The 22,700-nt window shown below is 37.2% G+C and overlaps 1 protein-coding gene across 8 annotated transcripts in view; it reads right to left on the bottom strand.

Annotated features, from left to right (window-relative positions):
- Nucleotides 1-22,700, bottom strand: part of PPM1B (protein phosphatase, Mg2+/Mn2+ dependent 1B) — an 88,901-nt gene that overhangs the window by 40,994 nt on the left and 25,207 nt on the right. For 2 of the 8 annotated variants that reach the window (XM_077915249.1, XM_077915254.1), the window contains exon 1: nt 16,254-16,354. The exons of 4 other annotated variants lie outside the window; for them this stretch is intronic. In XM_077915249.1, the coding sequence (XP_077771375.1) occupies nt 16,254-16,260 (7 nt within the window). In that variant the 5' untranslated portion in view covers nt 16,261-16,354. Of the gene's footprint in view, nt 1-16,253; nt 16,355-22,700 lie in introns of those variants that run through there. 2 more of the 8 variants (XM_077915255.1, XM_077915256.1) reach the window with 1 other exon arrangement.

The raw sequence follows: 22,700 nt of genomic DNA, 5'->3' as shown, positions 1-22,700 counted from the left end.
TTACATTCTTCTGTAGAATAAGCCTCTACATAAAAAATTCTGAGGTCTTTCAGTTAGCTTACAAACTAGCTCTGAAAGGGAGTAAAAGTGGGAGGTGGGCAACTTTTACATATAACAAGTCAAACTTCAGTGAAGAGAGACTTGAAAAGCTGTTTAAATTACTCACATTGAAATATTACCACAATGTTCAAAATAAGGTCAAATACATGCAAATACACATAGTCAAAAGGTACACTACTCATCACCAGATAATTAAAACAGTCAATAACTGATTTTCAGGTTCCCTTTTTTTCCTAAAATCCTCTTCAGCTCATTCATAATCGTCTCTACTCATTAGGTCCAGCGAATCCACAGGACAGAAGCTTTTTTCTCCCTTTCTCCCTACACGTGTTTATGGACTGTGTTTATGGACTAGAACGTCGTCTAAAGAACTGGATTTGTAGCAGCTGCTGGAGAAGAAAGGCTAGTCTCCCCAAACGCCCAAGAGTCAATGGATTAAATGTACTACTATTTCTGAAACTATTAAATATGGTGCACTCAGTTAACAGTTATTGTGATAATAAACTCTCTGACAAACAAGAAAAATTATCTGAAGCCTTGTTCTTTAAAAATTCCTTTGAATTGGGCAGCCCAGGTGGCTCAGCGGTTTAGCGCCGCCTTCAGCCCAGGGCGTGATCCTGGAGACCCAGGAGTCCCACGCCGGGCTCCCTGCATGGAGCCTGCTTCTCCCTCTGCCTGTGTTGTGTCTCTGCCTCCCTCCCTCTCTCTCTCTCTCATATAAATAAATAAACAAACAAACAAACAAACAAACAAATAAATAAATAAAATTTTTAAAAAATTCCTTTGAATTTAAAGTTCTAGGTCCTTTGCCTTTGCTGACAGACTGGCTGATTTGTTCCCATCAATCTTATTCCAAGGGGGACACACTTCAAAGCTGCCTTCAGTTTACAATCAAGCTCAAATACATTTCATATTTATAATCAAAACTGACAGCACAAAAAAAAATGACAGCACAGTAGGAAACACAATGGGTCATCAAAAAATATAGCTTCATTTTTTCAAATAACAACTTATAAAAGTGAAGGAAAAAACATGTATTGCACCAAACATTTGTAATAACAGATTCTAATACACCCCCAATTCAAAAGCAGGACTATTTTGTCTACCAAAACTCGGCCACTAAATTATTTTAAAATTGCGCTTTCCCCCCCTCTCCTTAACTATCCTCATTCATATAAAGTTACATCCTTCCAGAAATGTCAGATTTGGGTCTTATCTTTTCCAGAAATCCTTTCTCCATGGTACTCCATTAAACTTCATTAATAGCTACTTCTTTCCCATTGAGTACATGCTACTTTGCATAATTAATGGTCCCTCTGTGTATACCTCCTACTTCCCAAAATAGTATGTTTATTTCCCTGCCAAAACAAGTACTGACTAAATGTTAGAGGATTATTTTTACAAATTAGCTGGAGAGAAGTGGTTTAACAAAGCAACACTTCCATTCCCAATAAGTGATAAATAATACCTTTACCATAAGGCCATACCCTCCCTACAACTAAGGTAGATTCCATGAAAGATATAGGTATGCACTATATGACACTGAAAAGAGAAAGGCCTCAGGCAAAAAAAAAAAAAACAACAAACCCTAAACTCATCACTCCAATGTCAAAGAGCCTTGTTCTGTCAGAGAAAGACTTCCACGGAGGCCAGCATCCAGGTATGGGATCTGGGGTAATGAATGGATGCTAAAATGGTGTCCACCACATTAAGGCAATCCAGGGTTTATACAATATGAGTGACACTGTGCATTCCAGAAGATTAGTCATCAACTAAATTATGTATTTGGTTATCGTACTATAGGTTTTTTATTTCCCTTTGGATTTCCTCTATCTTTAATATACCTTACAAGTTCTTATCTCGATTACTTTATGTCACATTAAGGGGGGAAAGTCTTAGTCCCATGTTCTAGAGAAGGCTTTGAAAGTTACACTGATGCTCTCTGACCCCCTTAAGTCAGTAATAATAAGAAGCAGTAGTAATAAGGGATAGTCTCCCAAAGGGGAGAAATACTTTAGTTTAAGCAAAAGAGCTGAGAATGAAAGTTCTGGCCATGGAACCAGATCTATAAGGTTTGGCCATGGAAATTTTCTCACATGAATTATAAAAGCATCTATTAGAGCTGATTATTATGACTAAGTGCCATATTTTATTCAAATAATCTGGGAAAGCTTCATCCAGCAGAAAATCCAGAAAACTAAATACGTGTTTGAGTATATACATATCTAAACCTCAAAAGACTAAATGAAATGGTCCCAAAAGAATCAAGATTATCTGCAGTGGGCTACAAGAATTAGTATTTTCTGATAATAAATAAAAGCATATTAAATTTGCACTCAAAATACAAACACACGTAATAAACATAAAATCTTAAGACAATGAACTGAAGGAAACAAGAACAGAATAGAATGCCTAAATACTAGGTTTGATTCTTGGCTCTACCAAATATCTGCTTTCCTAGGGAGAAAAAAAAGAAAAGCTGTACAAAACAATACTGAGCATCTCTTCCTGTCCTGAAATTCTATGTGGTCAGAGTCTGACTAGTAAGTAAACTACCAACTACTGCCAACAAATATAAAATTATATGACATCGTAAGATCAAAATACAGCTCACAACAGATAGTTTAGTACCATTGGGCAAGTTTGTGTTTCATTTGCAATATCGGATAAATATAAGTAAAATAAAGTAAATGAATTAAGGATTTTAACCAGATTTTTCACTTTCTGAATCTTATGTACTGACACTGGAGAACTTTCGTAGGCTTATTGCCCAAGGCTCCCCAAAATGATCACAATCATATCCTCTTCCCCAATTTGGGGGAAAAAACCAAAACCTCAATCAAATCAAGCATGTTCTCTCCAATGAAATCTTATAAACTACTCCAACCAAAAGTTATTTATCACCTTTCTGAATTTCTGGAAGGAGTGTCACACACAAGGCAATCAACTCTATACTGCAAGCCTGATATCAAATGGTAACACTGACATCATCCCAAGTGTATTTGCCTATGTCATACAGTACCAAGTTTCCATTTCAACCTTTTACTCAAACCAAAGCAGTCTTCTTAACTGAAATTTACCATTAAGCAGAACTAAGCTTGCTTGTTATTATATCTTCATTATTCACCCAATTTGTGAAGTTTACTTTTTTTTTTTTTTTTTTTAAGGAAGGAGTCACTAATTTGGCACAGTTGTCTTTTTGAGAAGTTTAGTTTTACACTCTGGGTAAAGAAAGTCTATGCTTCTCCATGTTTCTGGGTACTGTCTGCCTTGAAGAACGACTGTTGATTTAAGAAGGGAGTTAATGTTTCGGTAGAGAACACCTCTCTGAAATCTCATAAGACTATGAGGAGGGACTTTTAAATCCAAGAAGATACAGTTAGTGAGAGCGGAGACAACAATGAACATGCTGTGAAGCCTGGGAAGTGGTGGAACCAAGACTCTGACTTAGTTAAACACGAAGCTAATTTTGAGGAAACGAACAGCATGCTACCTTAAAGTACTGCTGGAGGTGTATTGCTGAGTGGAGGCAAAACTGGGGCCAATGACAAGAGGACTGAATGTAAGTCTTTTTTTTTTTTTAATGTGTTTTTTTTTTAATTTTTATTTATTTATGATAGTCACAGAGAGAGAGAGAGAGGCAGAGACACAGGCAGAGGGAGAAGCAGGCTCCATGCATCAGGAGCCTGACATGGGATTCGATCCCAGGTCTCCAGGATCACGCCCTGGGCCAAAGGCAGGCGCCAAACCGCTGAGCCACCCAGGGATCCCTTAATGTAAGTCTTAATAAGCAGGTGGACTTCCCAGAATTCCCACTCTCTAGGTCAGCGGAGCTGAATGAAGGAAGGAATCTCCAGAAGGAGATGAAAGTTTATTTCTGAAAAAGGTAAAAACAGAGAACTGAAGAATACCAAGCAGAGATTAGGGCTGGAAACTAGCCTTAAAACATAAAATTCAGTAAAAGTTTACATACTTATTGTTTGATATACTAGCCCTTTTCAGACATTCAGCACCCTGAATGCTGGCAATCAAATATATACCCTCTAAATAAAAGATGAGAAGAGGCTTACTTATATTCTTTAGAATCTCATTAATTCTACAGGAAAGATCTTATGTACTGACACTGGAAATTATTAAAAAAAAAAAAAAAAAGTCAAATCACCCCACAGTGAATTCCACAGCCAACAAACCCCATAGACAGGCACGAGGCTTCCAATCAGCTACTCAATGTCCACTTAAAATATAAGCAGACAGTCCATGGCCAAACATAGAAGAATTTCCCTAATATGAGAGAGAGGGGCCAAAACAAGCACAAAAGGGTAGCTTGGAAAAGAAAAATCTAGAAAGATTGGGCAAAAAAAAAGTTATTCACAAGAAGAGGAGGAAGCACGCAAGCAAACTCGTTTCAAAAAGGTAAGAGAGTTTTTGAATCCATGAAATAACAGGATGTTATTAATAGGAAAAATAAAACATTCAGAGGACGACAAGATTTCCTGTAAAGTGAAAACACAATTGTAGAAGAGAAAGCTGAGAAGATGAAAGTTGAGGAAAATGCTCAGAAATTACAGCACAAGATGGCGAGATCAGCCCAGGAGGTTCAAGAGCCAATAAATGGGAGTAAGAGAATACAGAAAAATGAAGAGAAGAAATGCAGGCACAACTTGGAGATATTAAAGGTTTGGTCCAGACCACTGCAATAAAGCAAGTGTCGTAATAAGGGGAGTCAAATTAATTTTCTGGTTTCCCAGTGCATATAAAAATCATGTTTCTACTACACTGAAGTCTATTAAGTATGCTATTACAATGTCTTAAAAAAAACAATGTGTATATCTTAATTTAAAAATACTTTATTGCTGGGGCACCTGGGTGGCTCAGTGGGTTAAGCACCTGCCTTCAGCTCAGGTCATGATGCCAGAGTCCTGGGACAGAGCCCAGCATCCAGCTCCCTACTTAGCAGGGAATCTGCTTGTCTCCCTCTCCCTTTGCTCCTCCTTCGCCCTCCCCACTCATGCTCACTCTTAAATAAGTAAAAATACTTTATTGCTAAAAAATGCTAACCATTATCTGAGATCTCAAGGAGTCACAATCACTGATCACAGATCACTGTTAACAATTATAATAGTGGGAAAGTTTGAGATACCCCAAGAATTACCAAATATGACAGAGACACAAAGTGAACAAATGCTGTCAAAAAATAAAAAATTAAAAAAATTAAAAATTAAAAAATGGTGCTGAGAGTCCAGCTTAATGTAGGGTTACTACAAACCCTCAATTTGTAAAGATCACAATATCTGTGAAGCTCAATAAAATGAAGTGTCTCTATAGTTTATATAAGAAAAATTTCAAACTGAAGGGTGGGCATGGATTTCAAAATTGAAAGAGGCCATCCTACAATAAGCACAATGGATGGAAACAGGCATTTACAAAAGTACACTGTCAAAAATTTCAAAAACCGAAGATAGGTATAAAAGCCTATAAGCTATCAGAGATAAAAAGGTTTAATTCAAAAAATGAAGAATCAAAATGCCATTTGTCTCAACTAGAGGTTGAGTTAGTGATCAGACCATCAAACACTGAACAAAACGTATTAATCCCAAGAAAACAAGAAACTGCAGGAAGTAAAAACTGATCCCTTTTTGAAAAAATGTTGAAGTATGGGGGAGTATGTCTATGTGTACGGTTGGGATAATCAAATCAAAGAGCTAGATGTCATCTTCAGTAAAGGGATAGAGGATTCCTAGAATTGGTTAAAAAAAAAAAAAAAAACAATCAGAGGTGCCTGGGTGGCTCAATCGGTTAAGTGTCTGACTCTTGGTTTTAACTCAGGTCATGAGCTCATGGATCGTGAGATCAAGCCCTACATCAGGCTCTGTGCTGGGCATGGAGCCTACTTAGGATTCTCTCTCTGCCTCTGCCCCTAACCCCCTGCACTTTCTCTCTCTCTCAAATAAATAAATAAATCTTTTTTAAAAATCAAAAAGCACACATTAGAGATTAAAAAGATAAACTCCAAAAAAAATTAAAATAAAATAAAATAAAATAAAGTTCCAAAGGAATCAGCTATAAGAGTTTGAAATGGTTGGTTCTGGGGAATCTTATCCAAAAACAAGAGCACACAAAACTGTCTGGTTCTTTAAACTATGTAAATATTTAAGAAAACTAAATTAAAGAAGCAAAGAATAAAACAATAGCATACTATGAAACAAGAAATTGCATTTCATATCATGAGCCAATTTTCCTAATATATAAAAATGTCTCTTTAGGGATTAATATCAAAATACATAGAGAACCTCTACAACTCAACACCAAAAAAATTTCAATTAAAAATGGACTGAAGGGGTATCCCTTGGTAGCTCAGTGGCTTAGCACCTGCCTTTAGCCCAGGGTGTGATCCTGGAGTCCCGGGATTGAGTCCCGTGTCAGGCTTCCTTTATGGAGCCTGCTTCTCCCTCTGCCTGTGTCTCTGCCTCTCTCTCTCTCTCTGTCTCTCATGAATAAATAAAATCTTAAAAAAAAAAAAAAAGGACTGAAGACCTGAACAGACATTTTCCCAAAGACATACAGCCAAAGATGGCCAGCAGACACTGAAAAGATGCTCCAAACCACTCATCAGTTAAATGCAAATCAAAAATCACAGTATCACCTCACACCACTTAAAATGACTAGTATCAAAAAGGTAAGAAAGGCACCTGGCTGACTCAGTTGGAAAAACATGTGACTCTTGATCATGAGTTTGAGTCCCATGTTGGGGATAAAGAATTCCTCATTTTTTATTTTTTTAAGGATTTATTTACTTATTCATGAGAGACACAGAGAGAGAGAGGCAGAGACAAAGGCAGAGGGAGAAGCAGGCTCCCCACAGGGAGCCCAATGCAGGACTCGATCCTGGATCCCAGGATCACGCCCTGAGCCAAAGGCAGAGGCTCAACCGTTGAGCCACCCGTGTCCCAAGAATTCCTTAAAATAATTAATAAATACACTATGATACTGCAGGTGTTCTTTAAAAAGAAAAAAAGACAAGTGTTGGTGAGGATGTGGAAAAAAGGAAAACCTTGTGCACTGTTTGTGGGAATATAAATTAGTACAGTCACTGGGGGAAACAGTATGAATATTGCTCAAAAAAAATCAGAAATAGAAATATGATATGATCCAGTAATTCTATTACTGGGTACATACCCAAAGAAAATGAATCACTAATTTGAAAAGGTATGTGCACTCCTGTATTTATTGCAGCTTTATTCACAAAAGCCAAGATACAGAAGCAGCCCAGTGTCCATCAATAAATGAATGGATAAAGAAGATGGGTATGTTTATATATGTCCACACCGCTCCCCCACACATACACAGGAATATTACTTAGCCTTAAAAAAGAATGAGATCTGGGACACCTAGGTGGCTCAGTGGTTGAGCATCTGCCTTTGGCTCAGAGTATGATCCCAGAGTCCTGGGATTGAGTCTCACAGCAGGCTCCCTCTGGGGAGCCTCTGTCTATGTCTCTTTGTTTCTGTATCTCTCATGAATAAATAAATAAAATCTTAAAAAAAAAAAAGAATGAGATCTTATCATTTGCAAAGACATGGATAGACCTAGAGGCACTAAATGAAATAAATCTGAGAAAGACAAACACCACGTTATTTCATTTATACAAAACAGCAGACTTAAATACAGAGAACAAAATGGTGGTTGCCAGAGGGGTGGTGGGTGGAAGGATGGCCAAAACCCATAAAGAGGATTATAGGTACAAACTTCCAGTTATAAAATAAATAAGGCATGGACTTTAAAGTACAGCATACGGAATACAGTAATATTGTAATATTATGTTGTATGGTCACAGATAGTGACTATACTTATTGTGGTGAGCATTGAGTAATAGAACTGTTGAATTAATCAACTGTTGAATTCAGGTGTTAGGCACCTGAAACTAGTAACACTGTATGTCAATTTAATTTTTTAAAGTCCCATAAATCAGTAAGAAAATGACCAACACTGATTGAAAAATGGAACAAAACCACTCCACAAATGGATCTTAAACTAAGCGCAACCTCACATTCATAAGAGAAACTAAAATAAGACTATACTGAGATAATGTTTTTCATGTATCAGATTGTCAAAGACCAAAGATTTGATCATCATCATTCTCTTGACAAGATCGTGCAGAAACATATTTACATTGCTGGTACCGATAAATTGCTACAACCTCAGTGGATGGCAATTTTAAAAAATTGATCAGAAATTACAGTTGCACATACTCTTCAACCAAATTCTAAAAATTTACCTACAAGTTTATTCCTACATGTACAAAACTGACTATTCACCGTAGCACTGGAAGCAAAAATAAAATACATGAAACAATCTTAGTATCATTCATTTGGATATCGATCATAGGATGAATCATGATACACACTGAATGATAAAGTATGTTGAAAAAAATGTCCTACAATTCTTTTAAAAGAAATATACACACATGCACATGTGTGTATTCATTCATTTCCTGAAAGTGTACACAGAACTGGAAACCATGCAGAAGAGAAGAGAAATCAAGCAGTCGGAAGACAGGAGTGAAAGAGACACTGTTATATACTATGTTGTACCCTTTCCATTTTAAAATATATAAATGTAATAAAATTAAATGACATGAATTTAATGCCATTAAATAAATGTTATTTCAACAAGGAAAATTTCTTTACAGCGAATCTTTTTTAGCAATCAAAAGCTCTAATTCATAATAATCTAAACCATTAGAAATATCAATATACTGATACCCAAAGGTTTTTTTTCTCTGCAAACAAATCGGAAACAATCACCTACACTGACAGAGTGAGCCATTAAGACCCAGCAGATATATCCTGTTCATTACATCATTTCCTTGGAGAAGTAAACTCATTGGTGAGTCCTACTATTAAAAAGAACATAAATAAAAAAGCATAAATTCTACACTCAATGCATGATGAAAACTGAGGTGTAACAGTGTCTAGAAGATAACATCAAGCTATGGTAAAGTATATCATAAATTCATAGAGAAATGCATATACCATGGTAACTAAGGGAAAAATCCTTTTCTTGAAAGACTTTAGAACAAGAGTAAATATTTAGTGCTGCTACTTGTAAGTACAAGTATCAAACTCTACCTAAACGAACTGCGCTTCTGTAAGAGACCAGATGAAAACAAAATTCTCATAGAACATTTTATAATTTTATAGATATAAAATTAACATATACTTCATCAGACACCATGAATATAAAAGCTATACTGGGGATCCCTGGGTGGCTCAGCGGTTTAGTGCCTGCCTTTGGCCCAGGGCATGATCCTGGAGTCCCGGGATCAAGTCCCACATCAGGCTCCCTGCATGGAGCCTGCTTCTCCCTCTGCCTGTATTTCTGCCTCGCCCCCATCTCTCATGAATAAATAAATAAAATCTTAAAAAAAAAAAAAAGCTATACTATAAGGCATCTTAGCAAAAATCCAGTATTTCTGGTAACTCTTTGAAGACATTTCTTTGGTCTAAGACTACAGTATAAGCATATCCTAAAAGTATTTGAAACAAATGCATTATTAATGCAGATTTTAGCTTGCAACATAGGGCTACAGGAAAACACAAAATAATTTTTCCAGGGCAGCCCAGGTGGCACAGCGGTTTAGCACTGCCTTAGGCCCAGGGTGTGTGTGATCCTGGAGACCTGGGATCAAGTCGCACGTCAGGTTCTCAGCATGGAGCCTGCTTCTCCCTCTGCCTGCGTCTCTGCCTCTCTCTCTCTCTCTCTGCCTCTCATGAATAAATAAATCTTAAAAAAAAATTTTAAAAAATAATAATTTTTCCAAATTTTCATAATGGCAGAAAGCAAGAAATTTACAGATCATACCCTTGAGGGAAAACAAAAAATACAAAGATACAATTAAAGAGTAGAATTGGATCCTTTATAGGGATTAGTGTATACACTTAGCATATGGCTAACGTTATGTACTCTTAAAAATACCCTTGCAAAACCGCTAAAATAATAAAAGCTCACTTTTATATAGGCTCTATAACATGACCAGGTACTGACCTTTATATTAACTTCATCTATATCATTCAATTCATTTATTCTTTGCAACAACCTTATGAGGTAGACATTACAGTCCTTATTTTATGGAGGAGGGCACTGAGTCACAGAATGGCTGAGTAATATGTCCAAGGTAAGGAACCTAGGTTGTCCAAATTACATCCCAGGCTGTCTGTCCAGAGTCCATGCTCTTAATCACCACCAAAATACAACACAGGCGGCGATATTAAAAGTACACCAGGTTTGTCCTGAGTTGCAACAAATCTGTTTCTTCACAGGAACAAAAATATCTATAGGTCAGAGCCTTGATTCTGCTTTCTCTCGCACAATTTTGAATCATTAACAAATCCTATCAATTCTATCTCCAAATATAGCCCAAATTAGCCCATATCTCCCCATCTGTAGTTGTACCAGCCAAGCTAAAGTCATCATCATCCTTTGCCTGGACTACTACAATAACCTCTTAATTAGTGGTTCCACTTTTGCCCCCCTATAATTCACTCTCTAGGGTGATCTTTCTTAAATGTAATGAAATCATGTCACTCCTGACTCCCACGAACTTAGAAGAAAACCCAACCTCAGTACAGCACTCTACGATCTGACCCCTGTTTAGATCTCTGGCCTTATTTCCTGTAACTCTTCCATCATCACTTACTGCTCACTAGCCACAGTGGCCTTTTCTATACCCTCACTACGTCACACTTGTTCCCCATCTCTGGACTTTTGTTTTTACTGTTTTCTCTTCTTGGAATCACCCTTAACTCTACACCCCCAGCAGCATGGCTAACTCCTTTTTGACATTTAGATCTAAGCCCATATGTCCACTCAGAGAGACCCTCCCCGACCACAAAATCTAAAGTATTCTCCAAACACCATCATGGCTCATTTTACGGTTTTACTTTACTCATAGTTGCTGAAATTGTTTTTTATTAAATTCTTTATCTTTTTATCCCAACAAGAATGTAAGTTCCAGAAGTGGAGAAACGGTCTTATTCACTGTCAAAATGACTAAAAGCACCCCATCAAATATTTGTGGAATGAATGAATGGGCAAGTGAGCACCAAATGAAGCAGTGCCGGAGGATGCTCAGTTATGGGAGGTGTCCTGCAACTAAAATGGCTAAGCCACAGTTCACAACTCAAGCTCATTAAACCTAGGAAATATGAACACAACAGTGTAGATTAACATAAGGTTCAATACTGACTTGCCAAATACATAAAGCACTGCATTCACTAAGAGCCATGTTTTACGAGGGACCCTGACAAAATACAAGTATGTCCTAAGGAGAAAAATGAGAATAGCTCAAAAGACAGTTGAAGAACATATGAAGAACATTTGAAGTAGCTGATATTGCTTAGACTAGAGAGTAGGTACTAAGTACTAACAGGGCTGGTGGTGAATCCTTGCAAAAGAGGAAAAGACTTGACACTTGGTTCCAGAGGGCAGATCTAGAATCAATGGATGGAAGAAAAGTGTGTAATTAACATTAAGACATTTTTTAAAAGATTGTGTTAATTATTAGAGATACTAAAAGAAAGGATGTCATCAAGTTAAAAAAAACTGGAAACTTCAGTTTAAATGCACTCCCACCCACCCCTACACACACAAGGGATTTTTTTAAAAAGGCACCTCTATATTTGAAGGTTTCAACTATTTATAAATATATGGAAACCAAGATGAATCATCATCTTGGTGTAAACTGCAACATAAAAATGTCAGTGCCCTTTCCAAGCTAAAATCAGAATAGACTATGGAAAGAGCAAATACAGAAGGTGAAAGAATTGAGGAATATAAAATAGAAATTATGATTCCCCACTAAGATAATTATCATTGAGACTACTTACAAAAAAATAAAATAAACAGAAAAGTAAAAGTATTTGTTCTCTTGTTTAATAATGTAAAATCTGTACATATAAAATAAACAAAACTTAAAATGGTTGCTACTAGGGCACCTGGGTGGCTCTATCAGTTAAGTGTCTGACTCTTGATTTTGTCTCCCGTCTTGAACTCTGGGTTGTGAGATTGGGTCCCACATCAGGTTCCATCCTCAGCACTCAATCTGCTTGAGGATTCTCCCTCTCCCTCTGCCCCTCCCACTCCTGCTCTCTTCTCCCTCTCTAAGTAAATCTTAAAAAAAAAGGTTGCTATTAGATTGGATAATATTATGAGGGATCACCACAACTTTTTTTTTTAAGATTTTATTTATTTATTCATGAGACACAGAGACACATTCAGAGGGAGAAGCAGGCTCCTTGCAGGGAGCCCGATGCCGAACTTGATCCTAGAACTGGGGTCAGGACATGAGCCTAAGGCAGACACTCAACCGCTGAGCCACCCAGATGTCCCAAGTGATCACCACAATTTAAAAATACTCTCTTGGGTGTGCATGGTGGCTCTGTCAGTTAAGTGTCTGCCTTTGGCTTGGGTCATGATCCCAGGGTCCTGGGATCGAGTTCTGCATCAGGCTCCCTGCTCAGCAGGGAGTCTGCTTCTCCTTCTACCCTTCCCCCTTGTTTGTGCTTTCTCTCTCTCACACAATCTCTTAAATAAATAAATTCTTCAAAAAAAAACAAAAACAAAAACAAAAACTCTCAGGGAATGCCTGGGTGGCTCAGCAGTTTAGCGCCTGCCTTTGGCCCAGGGCGCAATCCTGGAATCCAGTCCCACGTCGGGCTCCCGGCATGGAGCCTACTTCTCCCTCCTCCCGTGTCTCTGCCTCTCTCTCTCTCTGTATCTACCATAAATAAATAAATAAATAAATAAATAAATAAATAAATAAATAAACAAACAAACAAACAAACTCTTAATGTCAATACTATTCAAGTAGAAAGGTACATGAGGGCTCAATATATATTATTTCTATCTTTATGTATGTCTGAAATTTTCCATAACCAAATTTTTAAAAGCTAATTTAATGTCATCTAAGTTCTCCCAAAATTAAGATCACTTCACTTCTTCCTCAATAGCCATACTCAGATACTGGTGATTGTATCAAAATTTAAATTGCAGGACATGTAGAGAAAACCCTGCCAAAACAATTTCATTCTTCCTTTATTCCCTCATAATTACAAATGCCAGAAACTATTCACACTTCTATCAGCCCTAGGCCAAAGGTAGGGAGCTTTAGCTGTCTCAACAGCCCGAGGGGGCAGACTGCAAAGAGGTTTGGTCAGAAACCAGGCCCCTTCAGGGACAACCAGGTGACTAATCTGAGCGGGTTAATGGTCCTCTCACCTCTTACTATTTCAATTAATTTTTGCTCCAGAGACTCATTACAACAAGTAATCATAAAATGCTTTTATCGGATTTTAGGCACTAAGGAATAAGCAAATACTTACACAGTGCTCATTCTGTTGCAGGCCCTGTTTTAAATGCTTCATAAACATTCTACCCTTTAGAAAAACAAGTATCTGAAAAGCAACAATTCTCAAAGAGACTTCAACCAAAAATCTTTAGACACAGTTGAAATTATAAAATTTCAACCACAGATATTCAGACACTGCAAAATTCCCCCCCTCCTTCCTACAGCTGGCACACTATTTCGTAGAAAGGGTACATGGACATTGGCAAACCTTCCATAGGAGCAGCACAATCTGTCAATCCCATCTGCTTCCTATCAAAAGGATAAAGTGGTGTCAGGGATGCCTCAGGCCCATGGACACAATTTTTCCCAAGGATTTCTGAAGACTAGCATGTTGGTTCTTTTGACTAAAAGTAATGTAAACAGCAATAATAACAAACTTACTATTTTTTGTGAGGTCTATATCCCAGACTTTATATGAAGAGATAGATATGCACTGTGTCATTTAATCAAACAATTTAGTAAAGATGATGTTATTAATGTTCTTATTTTACAATTGAAAAAACTGAGATGGGATGCCTGTGTGGCCCAGTGGTTGAACATCTGCCTTTGGCTCAGGGCGTGATCCCAGGGTTCTGGGATCAAGTCCCACAATGGTCTCCTTGCATGGAGCCTGCTTCTCCCTCTGCCTATGTCTCTTTCATGAATAAAAAAATAAAAGGAAGGAAGGAAGGAAGGAAGGAAGGAAGGAAGGAAGGAAGGAAGGAAGGAAGGAAGGAAGGGAAAAGAGAAAGAGAAAGAAAGAAAGAAAAGAAAAGAAAGAGCTGAGATGCCTCAGGTAACCAGACAATGAAACTTAAAGGGCAAGGCTGAATTCACACCACAGCAGAATGGCTTAGAGTTTGCATCCTTAAACTCAAGGCTCCAATGGTTAATGCATGTAAACTTGTCTTCTTTTTAAAAAATAAAAAATAAACATACATAAATGTTCGAGGACTCAAAAGGCAATGGTATTTAATATAATGTGGTACTCAAAAGGGTTCCTGGCACAGAAAAAGAGAATTGCTAGAAAAACTGGCGAAACTCAAAGTCTGGAATATAGTGAACAGAACAGTACCAACATTTTGTTTCCTAATTTAGACAAATACACCATAGAGAAAAAATTAACATTAAAGAAAAGTGATCAAGGGGTATGCAGGAATTCTCCGTACTATCTTTGTTATTTTTCTGTAAATCTAAAATTATTTCAAAATTAAAAGTTTATTTAAAAAATTAATAGGAAAAAAAATAATAAATAAAAAAAATTAATAGGTAAGCCTCAGTTAAGTAGAACACCTCACACCAACCAAAGTGCTGGATAAAACAAGGATTATAAACTGGCTCTGGAAAATCTCTCCACCTGTGACTTTGCCAATCATGATAGAGTGGCTTAGAAATGTATCCTAAAAATATCAAGATTATGTAGTAACTGAAAAATCTGACAGTAATTCCATTTCTGAGAAGTTATCTTTAAAAAACAACACAAATTGTACATAAATATATTACTATTTTAAAAGATTAAAAATATTAATAGAATCTATTGGCGTATCAAAAATACGTCCCCTATAACAAAACAGGAATAGAAAAATGGTTACGAGGTGTCTGGCTGACTCAGTGTACAGCATGTGATTTGATCTCAGGGTTGGGAGTTTGAACCCCACGTTGTATGTAGAGCTTACTTAAAAATAAAATCTTTAAAAAAAAAATTGTTCTAGGGATCCCTGGGTGGCTCAGTGGTTGGGCACCTGACTTCGGCCCAGGGCGTGATCCTGGAGACCCGGGATCGAGTCCCGCGTCAGGCTCCCTGCATGGAGCCTGCTTCTCCCTCTGCCTCTCTCTCTCTCTGTCTCTCATGAATAAATAAATAAAATCTTTGAAAAAAATTGTTCTATATTTGAAAATCACTAATTCACCATAACAACATCAAAAGAGAAAATCTTTGTGCATAATGATGTTCGTTACAGTGTTATTTAAAAATAAGAATAACCTACATTTCTTAACAATAGAGGAATGGGCCAAATCTATAAGCAGTTGTTCTCAACCAAGGAAGATTTTGGCTCCCAGAACATTTGGTAAATATAGAGACATTTTTGATTGTCACAAGTGGCATGGGGGGGGGGGGGGCGGATACTGGCATCTTGTTAGTAGAGGCCAAGCAGCTGTAAAACATCCTACAATGCACACAACACCCTGGAAGCAAAGAATTAATGGTTCAAATGTCAACAGTACTGAGGCTAATAAACCCTCATCTACAGGACGAAATACTATATATACTAAGGACTTGGGGCAACATATTTACAGTTTAGCTTGGGGTTTAACACAGTATGTTCAAGCCATTCAATTTTAAAGGCAATAGAGAATCCCATGGGAATTCAATCCTTCAGTCCCCCACTCACTCTTAAATAAAGCCACTTAAAGCAGGAGAGTAGACAAAAAATCAGGGTGTTCGCAGTCTTCAAAGCACAATGCAGAAGGAACTGAAACAATGGTAAAGACTTCAAGGAAGCAAAGCACGATGCAAGCGTTTTATCTCTGACTACACTTATTCTTTCAAACATGTAAAGGGATGTAAATTATATCACAGTAGCATAAAAATTATTTTTGCACTGAAGACATTTGAAAATCAACAGATGCTTTGAAAGGCTTTATCTCAAATCCACACCCCTTCTCTGCCTAAAAAGCAGAGTCCTCCCAAAGCACTGATCAGGACCAAAAATCCCTCTTCAAAGGAGGCTTCCAATAATGAGAGATTTACTCCTATCACCTGCAAAAGGGAGTTGGCACTGGAATGAGAAATCAAACATTGTCATACCTCTCATCTATTCTCCTAAAGACCTAATTTGTCTTTCCTAAATGTCCTGTTTTTTCCATGAGAGCCCTTTCTCTCCTTCCCCTTCTCGTTCTCAGAACTCTAAATTCTGAACTCTAAATTCTAACCATTTGTTTAAACCTCCCAAGTATATAAACTTTGTCTTTTCTCTTGTTACTCTATATAGTATCATTTTAATTCACAAACTCCCAACCCATGAATATAAAGGGCAGAGGAAAAGTTTCCCTCAATTTCATTCTCCCAAGGCCCTTTCTTGTAAAAAAAATATTGAAAGCTAAATGAGAAATGACTACAGGATAATTAGTGACATACATTAATCATAATGAAGTATAAATAATAACAGACTGGAAGGTACTGGAAAAAAGTGAAGGTAAAAGGTAGTGCATATGTGTGAATTTCTTCTTTCACGGGAAAGATGGTCACATTTGTTTAGAGCTATTAAATGACAGATATATACACTAAAGAGAAGTAAAGAATCAAAATCAACTGTCAAGAGGATAAAGTACTAAATATTAGGAGTAAACTAATTTCCACATCTTAGAGATATCATTAAGATAGAATTGCATATTATACAATTATACACAAACCATCAGAGAAAGAGATTATAAAATATCTAAGTCATAGAAAGAAAAAACATGCCCAAAAGAAACACAGTAAAATACTTTTAAATTTTCAAACATTTACTTTTAATTCTTTTTAAATATTTTATTTATTTGAGAGAGACAGAGATAATTAGAGATAGCTAGAGAGAGCACAGCAGAGAGGAGACATAAAAGCAGACTCCTCACTGAGCAGGGAGCCCGATGTAGGGCTTGACCCCAGGATCGTGACCTGAGACAAAAGCAGACGCTTAACCAACTGAGCCACCCAGGCCCCCAAATTTCCAACCGTTTAAAAGAGAAAGCAAATAAGACAATTCAGAACAAAGACATGTCATATTAATAAATGTAAACTCACCTATTTAAAAAATAATTCTCAAACTGGAACACAAAACAAACTCCTTCTCTAGCTATATACACTTTAAAAAATCCACTCACAACAAAGAGCCATACATGGTTGAAGATAAAAGATCAAACAAGGGCAACAAATGCAAAAACGTGTTAATTAATAGTAACCTAAGTCAAATTCAAGGGGAAAAAAATCCAGTTTAAAAGACAACTAATATGGCAAATTGAACTCCAATAATAAAAAAAATTTTTTTAAATAAAAAAATAAAAGACAACAAATAGGGACACCTGGGTGGCTCAGTGGTTGAGCATCTGTCTTCAGCTCAGGGAATGATCCAGGGGTCCTGGGATCAAGTCCTGCATCAGGCTCCCCAAAGGGAGCCTGCTTCTCCCTCTGCCTCTCTCTGTCTCTCTCATGAATAAATAAAATCTTAAAAAATAAAAATATACGAAAAAATAAAAATAAAAATAAAAATAAAAATAAAAGACAAGACAATAGGGCACCTGGGTGGCTCAGCTGGTTAAGCCTCTGCCTTCAGCTTAGGTTGTGATCCTGGGATTAAGCCCCTATGTCTCACTCCCTGCTCTGTGAAGAGCCTGCTTATCCCTACGTTCCTCACCCTGCTCCTGCTCTCTCGCTTTTTTTAATAGGCAAAGCTGGAATAATCAGAGCAACAAAATAAAGTAGTACTGGATTGTAACCCAAAGTATAAAATAAAAACTTCATGAGTCCATATTGATAAAAATGAAAGACAGAAATATTGGGAGAGAACAAACAAATCATCAGTGCGGAAGAATTCCAAATAATTTATGCAGATACCTCACACTCAAATAGATGAATCACCACTTTCCACCCCTTTCAGTGTGGTCTGGGCATAATGACTTCCTTTTCAAAGAGCACAAAATGAAAAGGGGGCAAAAAGTAACTTTACAGCAGAGAGATGTGACACATGCTATCTCTGGCAGGTCATCAAGGTCAAATAATCATAACCATGTTCCCAATATGTTCTCTTTATACGACATGATGAAAATAGCATTTATCTCTGTGGTCTCTACCCAAACCCCATAACCCAGTCTAATCATTAGAAAAGTATTAAACAAATCCGAATAGAGATATTGTGCAAAACATCTGACCAGTACTCAAGAGTGACAAGGTGACTTAAAAAAAAAAAAAAAAGAGGAAATTCTGAGCAGCTCCCACAGCCAAGAGCAGCCTCAAGAGACATAATCATAAAGCAATACCTAAAGCAATATCCTAAAGGTATCCTGGGACAGAAAAAAGACATTAGGTAAACACTATGGAAACCTTCAAAATATAAAAGAGATGAAAAGTACCAGCATAGGGAATTGATAATATTGTAATAACGCTGTATGGTGAAAGTAACTACACTTATCATGGTGTTTTGTAATGTATATAAATGTTGAATCACTATGCTATACACCTGAAACTAATAATATGTCAACTATACCTCATTTTTTAAAAATCTGAGGAAGGCACCTGGGTGTCTCAGTCGGTTAAGCATCTGCCTTCGGCTCAAGTCACAATCCAAGGTCTTGGGATCAAGTCCAGAGTCAGGCTCCCTGCTCAGCTGGTAGCCTGCCACTCCCCTCACTGTGCGTTCTCCTTCTCTCTCTCTCAAATAAGTAAGTAAATAAATAAATAATCAATCAACCAATCTGAGGAAGCCAGAGTAAATAAGTATGGGTTTTGATTAGTAAGAATGTATCAGTATTGGCTCGTTAATCACAAGGGCTTAAATGAGAAGTTCCTACATGGGATTTTTCACATCACTGCAGAGATATTGGCTAGGGAGATGGTCACCTAAAATGAAAATTCTTTTTTTTTTTTTTTTGAAAATTCATTTAATGGTTGACAGTTGATGGTTGCTGCTGGTAAGAATTCAGCTGGAACTGCCCCAGGAGCACCTGTATGTGGTCTATCCAGTTTGACTATCTCTGGGCAGTCAGACTTCTTACATGGGACCTGGCCTTCCCCAGAGGGAATGTCCCACGGGAAACGAGGAGAAGCTCTATGTCCTTTCATGAGTGTCACAAGGGCTGCATTCTGATGGTTACAAGCAAACCACTAAGGCCCGTTCAGACTCAAAGGGAGGGGATACAGACCCCGCCTCTTAGAGCAGAGACTCCATCTTTCAAAAAGGGAGATTAAAAAAGAATTTACAGGGGTGTCTGGATGGCTTAGCTGGTGAAGCATCTGCCTTTGGCTCAGATCATAATCTCACAGTCCTGGAATCAAGCCCTGTTTCGGGCTCCCTGCTCAATGGGGAATCTGCTTCTACTCTCTCTCTCTCTCTCTCTCTCTCTCATAAATAAAATCTAAAAAAAAAAAAAAAGACTTTACAGACATATATTAAAACTACTACACTGGAGGTTTACTTTGAAAAAAATGAACTACGAAGCCTCTGAATTTAGAGACAGCATATTCAGCTGAGAACCAGGGCAAGAAACCTTACTGAAACCAGAGATTTAAGTTATGAATCCTGAAGCCCTCAGCCTTCTTTCCAAATTTAATTTCCAGAAATATGTTTACATCTCAGGCAGGTAACAGTTCTACTGCTCTCTGAAGAAATTCAATAGTCCCAGAGAAAGTACTTACAGATTACTTATACACAGGAATACTCAACAAATGGTCAGGTCATCCTATGGGCAGGCCTGCCAAATGATAGTCTCTGACCAATTCACACAAGGTTTCCAAAGCTAAACATGAATAGAAACCTGGAGATTACCAGACATGAAAAACAGAATAAATCACAAGGACAAACCAAAAAGTAATCAGAAAGAACAATAAAGCTGGAAAAATAAAATCAATGGAACACCTGGGTAACTCACTCAATTAAGTGTCTGCGTTTGGCTCATGTTATGATTCCAGGGTCCTGGGAAAGAGCCCCTGGTCTGCTTCTCCCTCTGTCGCTCACCTCCCCCCACCACTTGTGCATGCCCCCCTTTCAAATAAACAAAATCTTTTTTTTTTTTTTTTTAAGATTTTATTTATTTATTCATGAGAGACACAGAGAGAAAGGCAGAGACACAGGCAGAGAGAGGAGAAGCAGGCTCCATGCAGGGAGCCCGATGTGGGACTTGATCCCAGGTCTCCAGGATCATGCCCTGAGCCAAAGGCAGATGCTCAACCACTGAGCCACCCAGGTGTCCCAACAAAATCTTTTTTTAAAGAAAAAAATCGTCAAGAGAAATAAGAGTATTATACTAATGAAACAAGAACGAGATGCTATTTCTTTTTTTAAATCTAGATGGCTCACAGAAGCATACAACTTTTGATTTCAAGGTTGTGAGTTCGAGTCCCACAGAGTAGAGAGCTTACTTAAATACTTTTTAAAGATAAATATATAAATAAAGCCACTAGCATATATGTAAAAAATAAAACACACACACACACACAAAACAACAAAACAAAAATCAGGGGGAAAAGTGCTCTTAGAACCTAAAATGAGGACAGCAATTTTTAATAAAAGATTACAAAAATTAAGTTAGAAAAACGACCCTGAAATATGATTCTCTGTGCCTCTTTCATCCCAAAATACACACACACACACACACACACACACTCTCAAAACAGGAGAGAATAAAACTAAGAAAGTTTTAGGAGCAGTACTGGGTATAGCATCCAACTAATAGATATTCCAGAAAGAACAAGGAATGCAAAGAAAAGAAATTTATCAAAAAAAGTTTCAGAAAAGTTCCCCAGCACTAAACAAAAGTATCAAGACTGAAAGTGCCTGGCCAAACTGATGAAAACAGAACCACAACAACAACAACAAAAAAGGGTAACTGAAATTTCAAAACACTGAGAAGACAAAAACCCTGAAAATTCCCAAAGGGAAAAAAAACAGGTCACACATAGAGAATCAGGAACCACAATGGCATCAGAAATCTCAGAATAATATCTGGCAAAGTAAAGATGCTCATAACTTCCTGTGGAATTGTCGGGTTAGAAGAGTCTCCACCCTAGAGAAATTCTATACACAAGAAAAGCACATGAGGACACTGATGCAATGTAATACCCTATAGAGTTAAAAATATGGGTTACATCTACATGTATCGCCATGAATAAATCTCAAAAACAACGCTATCTGGGAAAAGAAACGGTGTGATGCTATTTATGTAAAGTTATACAAAACAATAATAGATTAGTTTAGATGAGTGAATGTCCAGAAAAAGTATTAAAAACATGCCTCACTACTATAAAAACTGAAACTACTGAACTACTAAAACCAAATGGATAATAGTTACTTCCAGGGGGAAGGAGTCAGAAGAGATGGAATGATAATATTTAGATAAATTTGGTAATATTTTCTTTCTTTCTGCGAGCACTTTGAAGCAAACACAGCAAGACGTTAATGTCCATTAAATCCTGAGATAGGCACATGGATCCTCTTGTCAAGAATCAAATTCTTAGGCAAAAATACATTCATGTTGCTCAAGAAGCTGCATACACCGACATGAAAATTCATGTCTCAGTACAATTTCATTTCAACACAATAATTCCACATCAATTTCTTTTACTATTAAATGGTCATTAATACCCATTTCCTTGACAAATATTACAGTAAAATTTAGTCAACCCAAAAATATGAGTACTTGTTCTGTTCAATTTATGGAGTGTGAAAATGCTATGTAAACACATATGTAGAACAGAAACTGTTTAGCCAAAATAAATGTCACTTCTGTTTTAACAGACGCCTGGTCTAACACTTATAAATAAAAGATCAACTCATTTAAATTTATCTGCCTACTAAATTTTGAGAGTTCTTTAAAATTACTTTCACAAGAAAAGAAAGCTTTAAAATATGGAACAAGAGGAGAAAAGTTTCAAAGTGCTGAAAAATAAGACATAAGACTTACAGAGTCAATATATTCCCCAAATCCAATATACTTAAATTTCTCTAGACTATTAACAAGAAACTATCTGTACACAAACAAAAGCCCTAGGGTAGAATAATCTTCAGTGAAATTTTTTTTGTGTTTAAAAATAAACTCTGCCCAACATAGGGTCAAACTCACAACCCCGAGATCAAGTGCTGTATGCTCTATCAACTGAGCCAGCCAGGTGCTAGTGAAATGTTTTTATAATGAAAAACCATCATTCATATTGATATATTAACCCATGTGATAAAGGATCTTCTCATTCCAGACAGAAGGAACGTAGCCCGTTTATCTCTAACCCATCCCAAAACACCATCAAAATGTTAGTAAAGATATTTAACCATGAAACAAACAATGAAAACCTAGGAGGGAGAAGAGGGACATAAGAGGCATGCCATCAATGGGTAGAGATATCAAAAATCTTTGGAAGGTGTAAAGCAGATGGTAGCATGGTGATTGAATAATGAAACAGAATGGAAGAATCAGCAGTTCAGAATATGCAAGTAGCAAATTAGAAGTGGGAAGAAGACAGCTAGCCAGGTTCAGAACTCAAACATAGCATGGTGCTTGGACCCAGCAA

This window comes from Canis aureus, chromosome 11 (genome assembly GCF_053574225.1).
Source record: "Canis aureus isolate CA01 chromosome 11, VMU_Caureus_v.1.0, whole genome shotgun sequence".
Taxonomy (NCBI): Eukaryota; Metazoa; Chordata; class Mammalia; order Carnivora; family Canidae; genus Canis; species Canis aureus.
The sequence above is the reverse complement of the archived record's forward strand: the minus strand, read 5'-3'. Positions and strand labels throughout refer to the sequence as shown.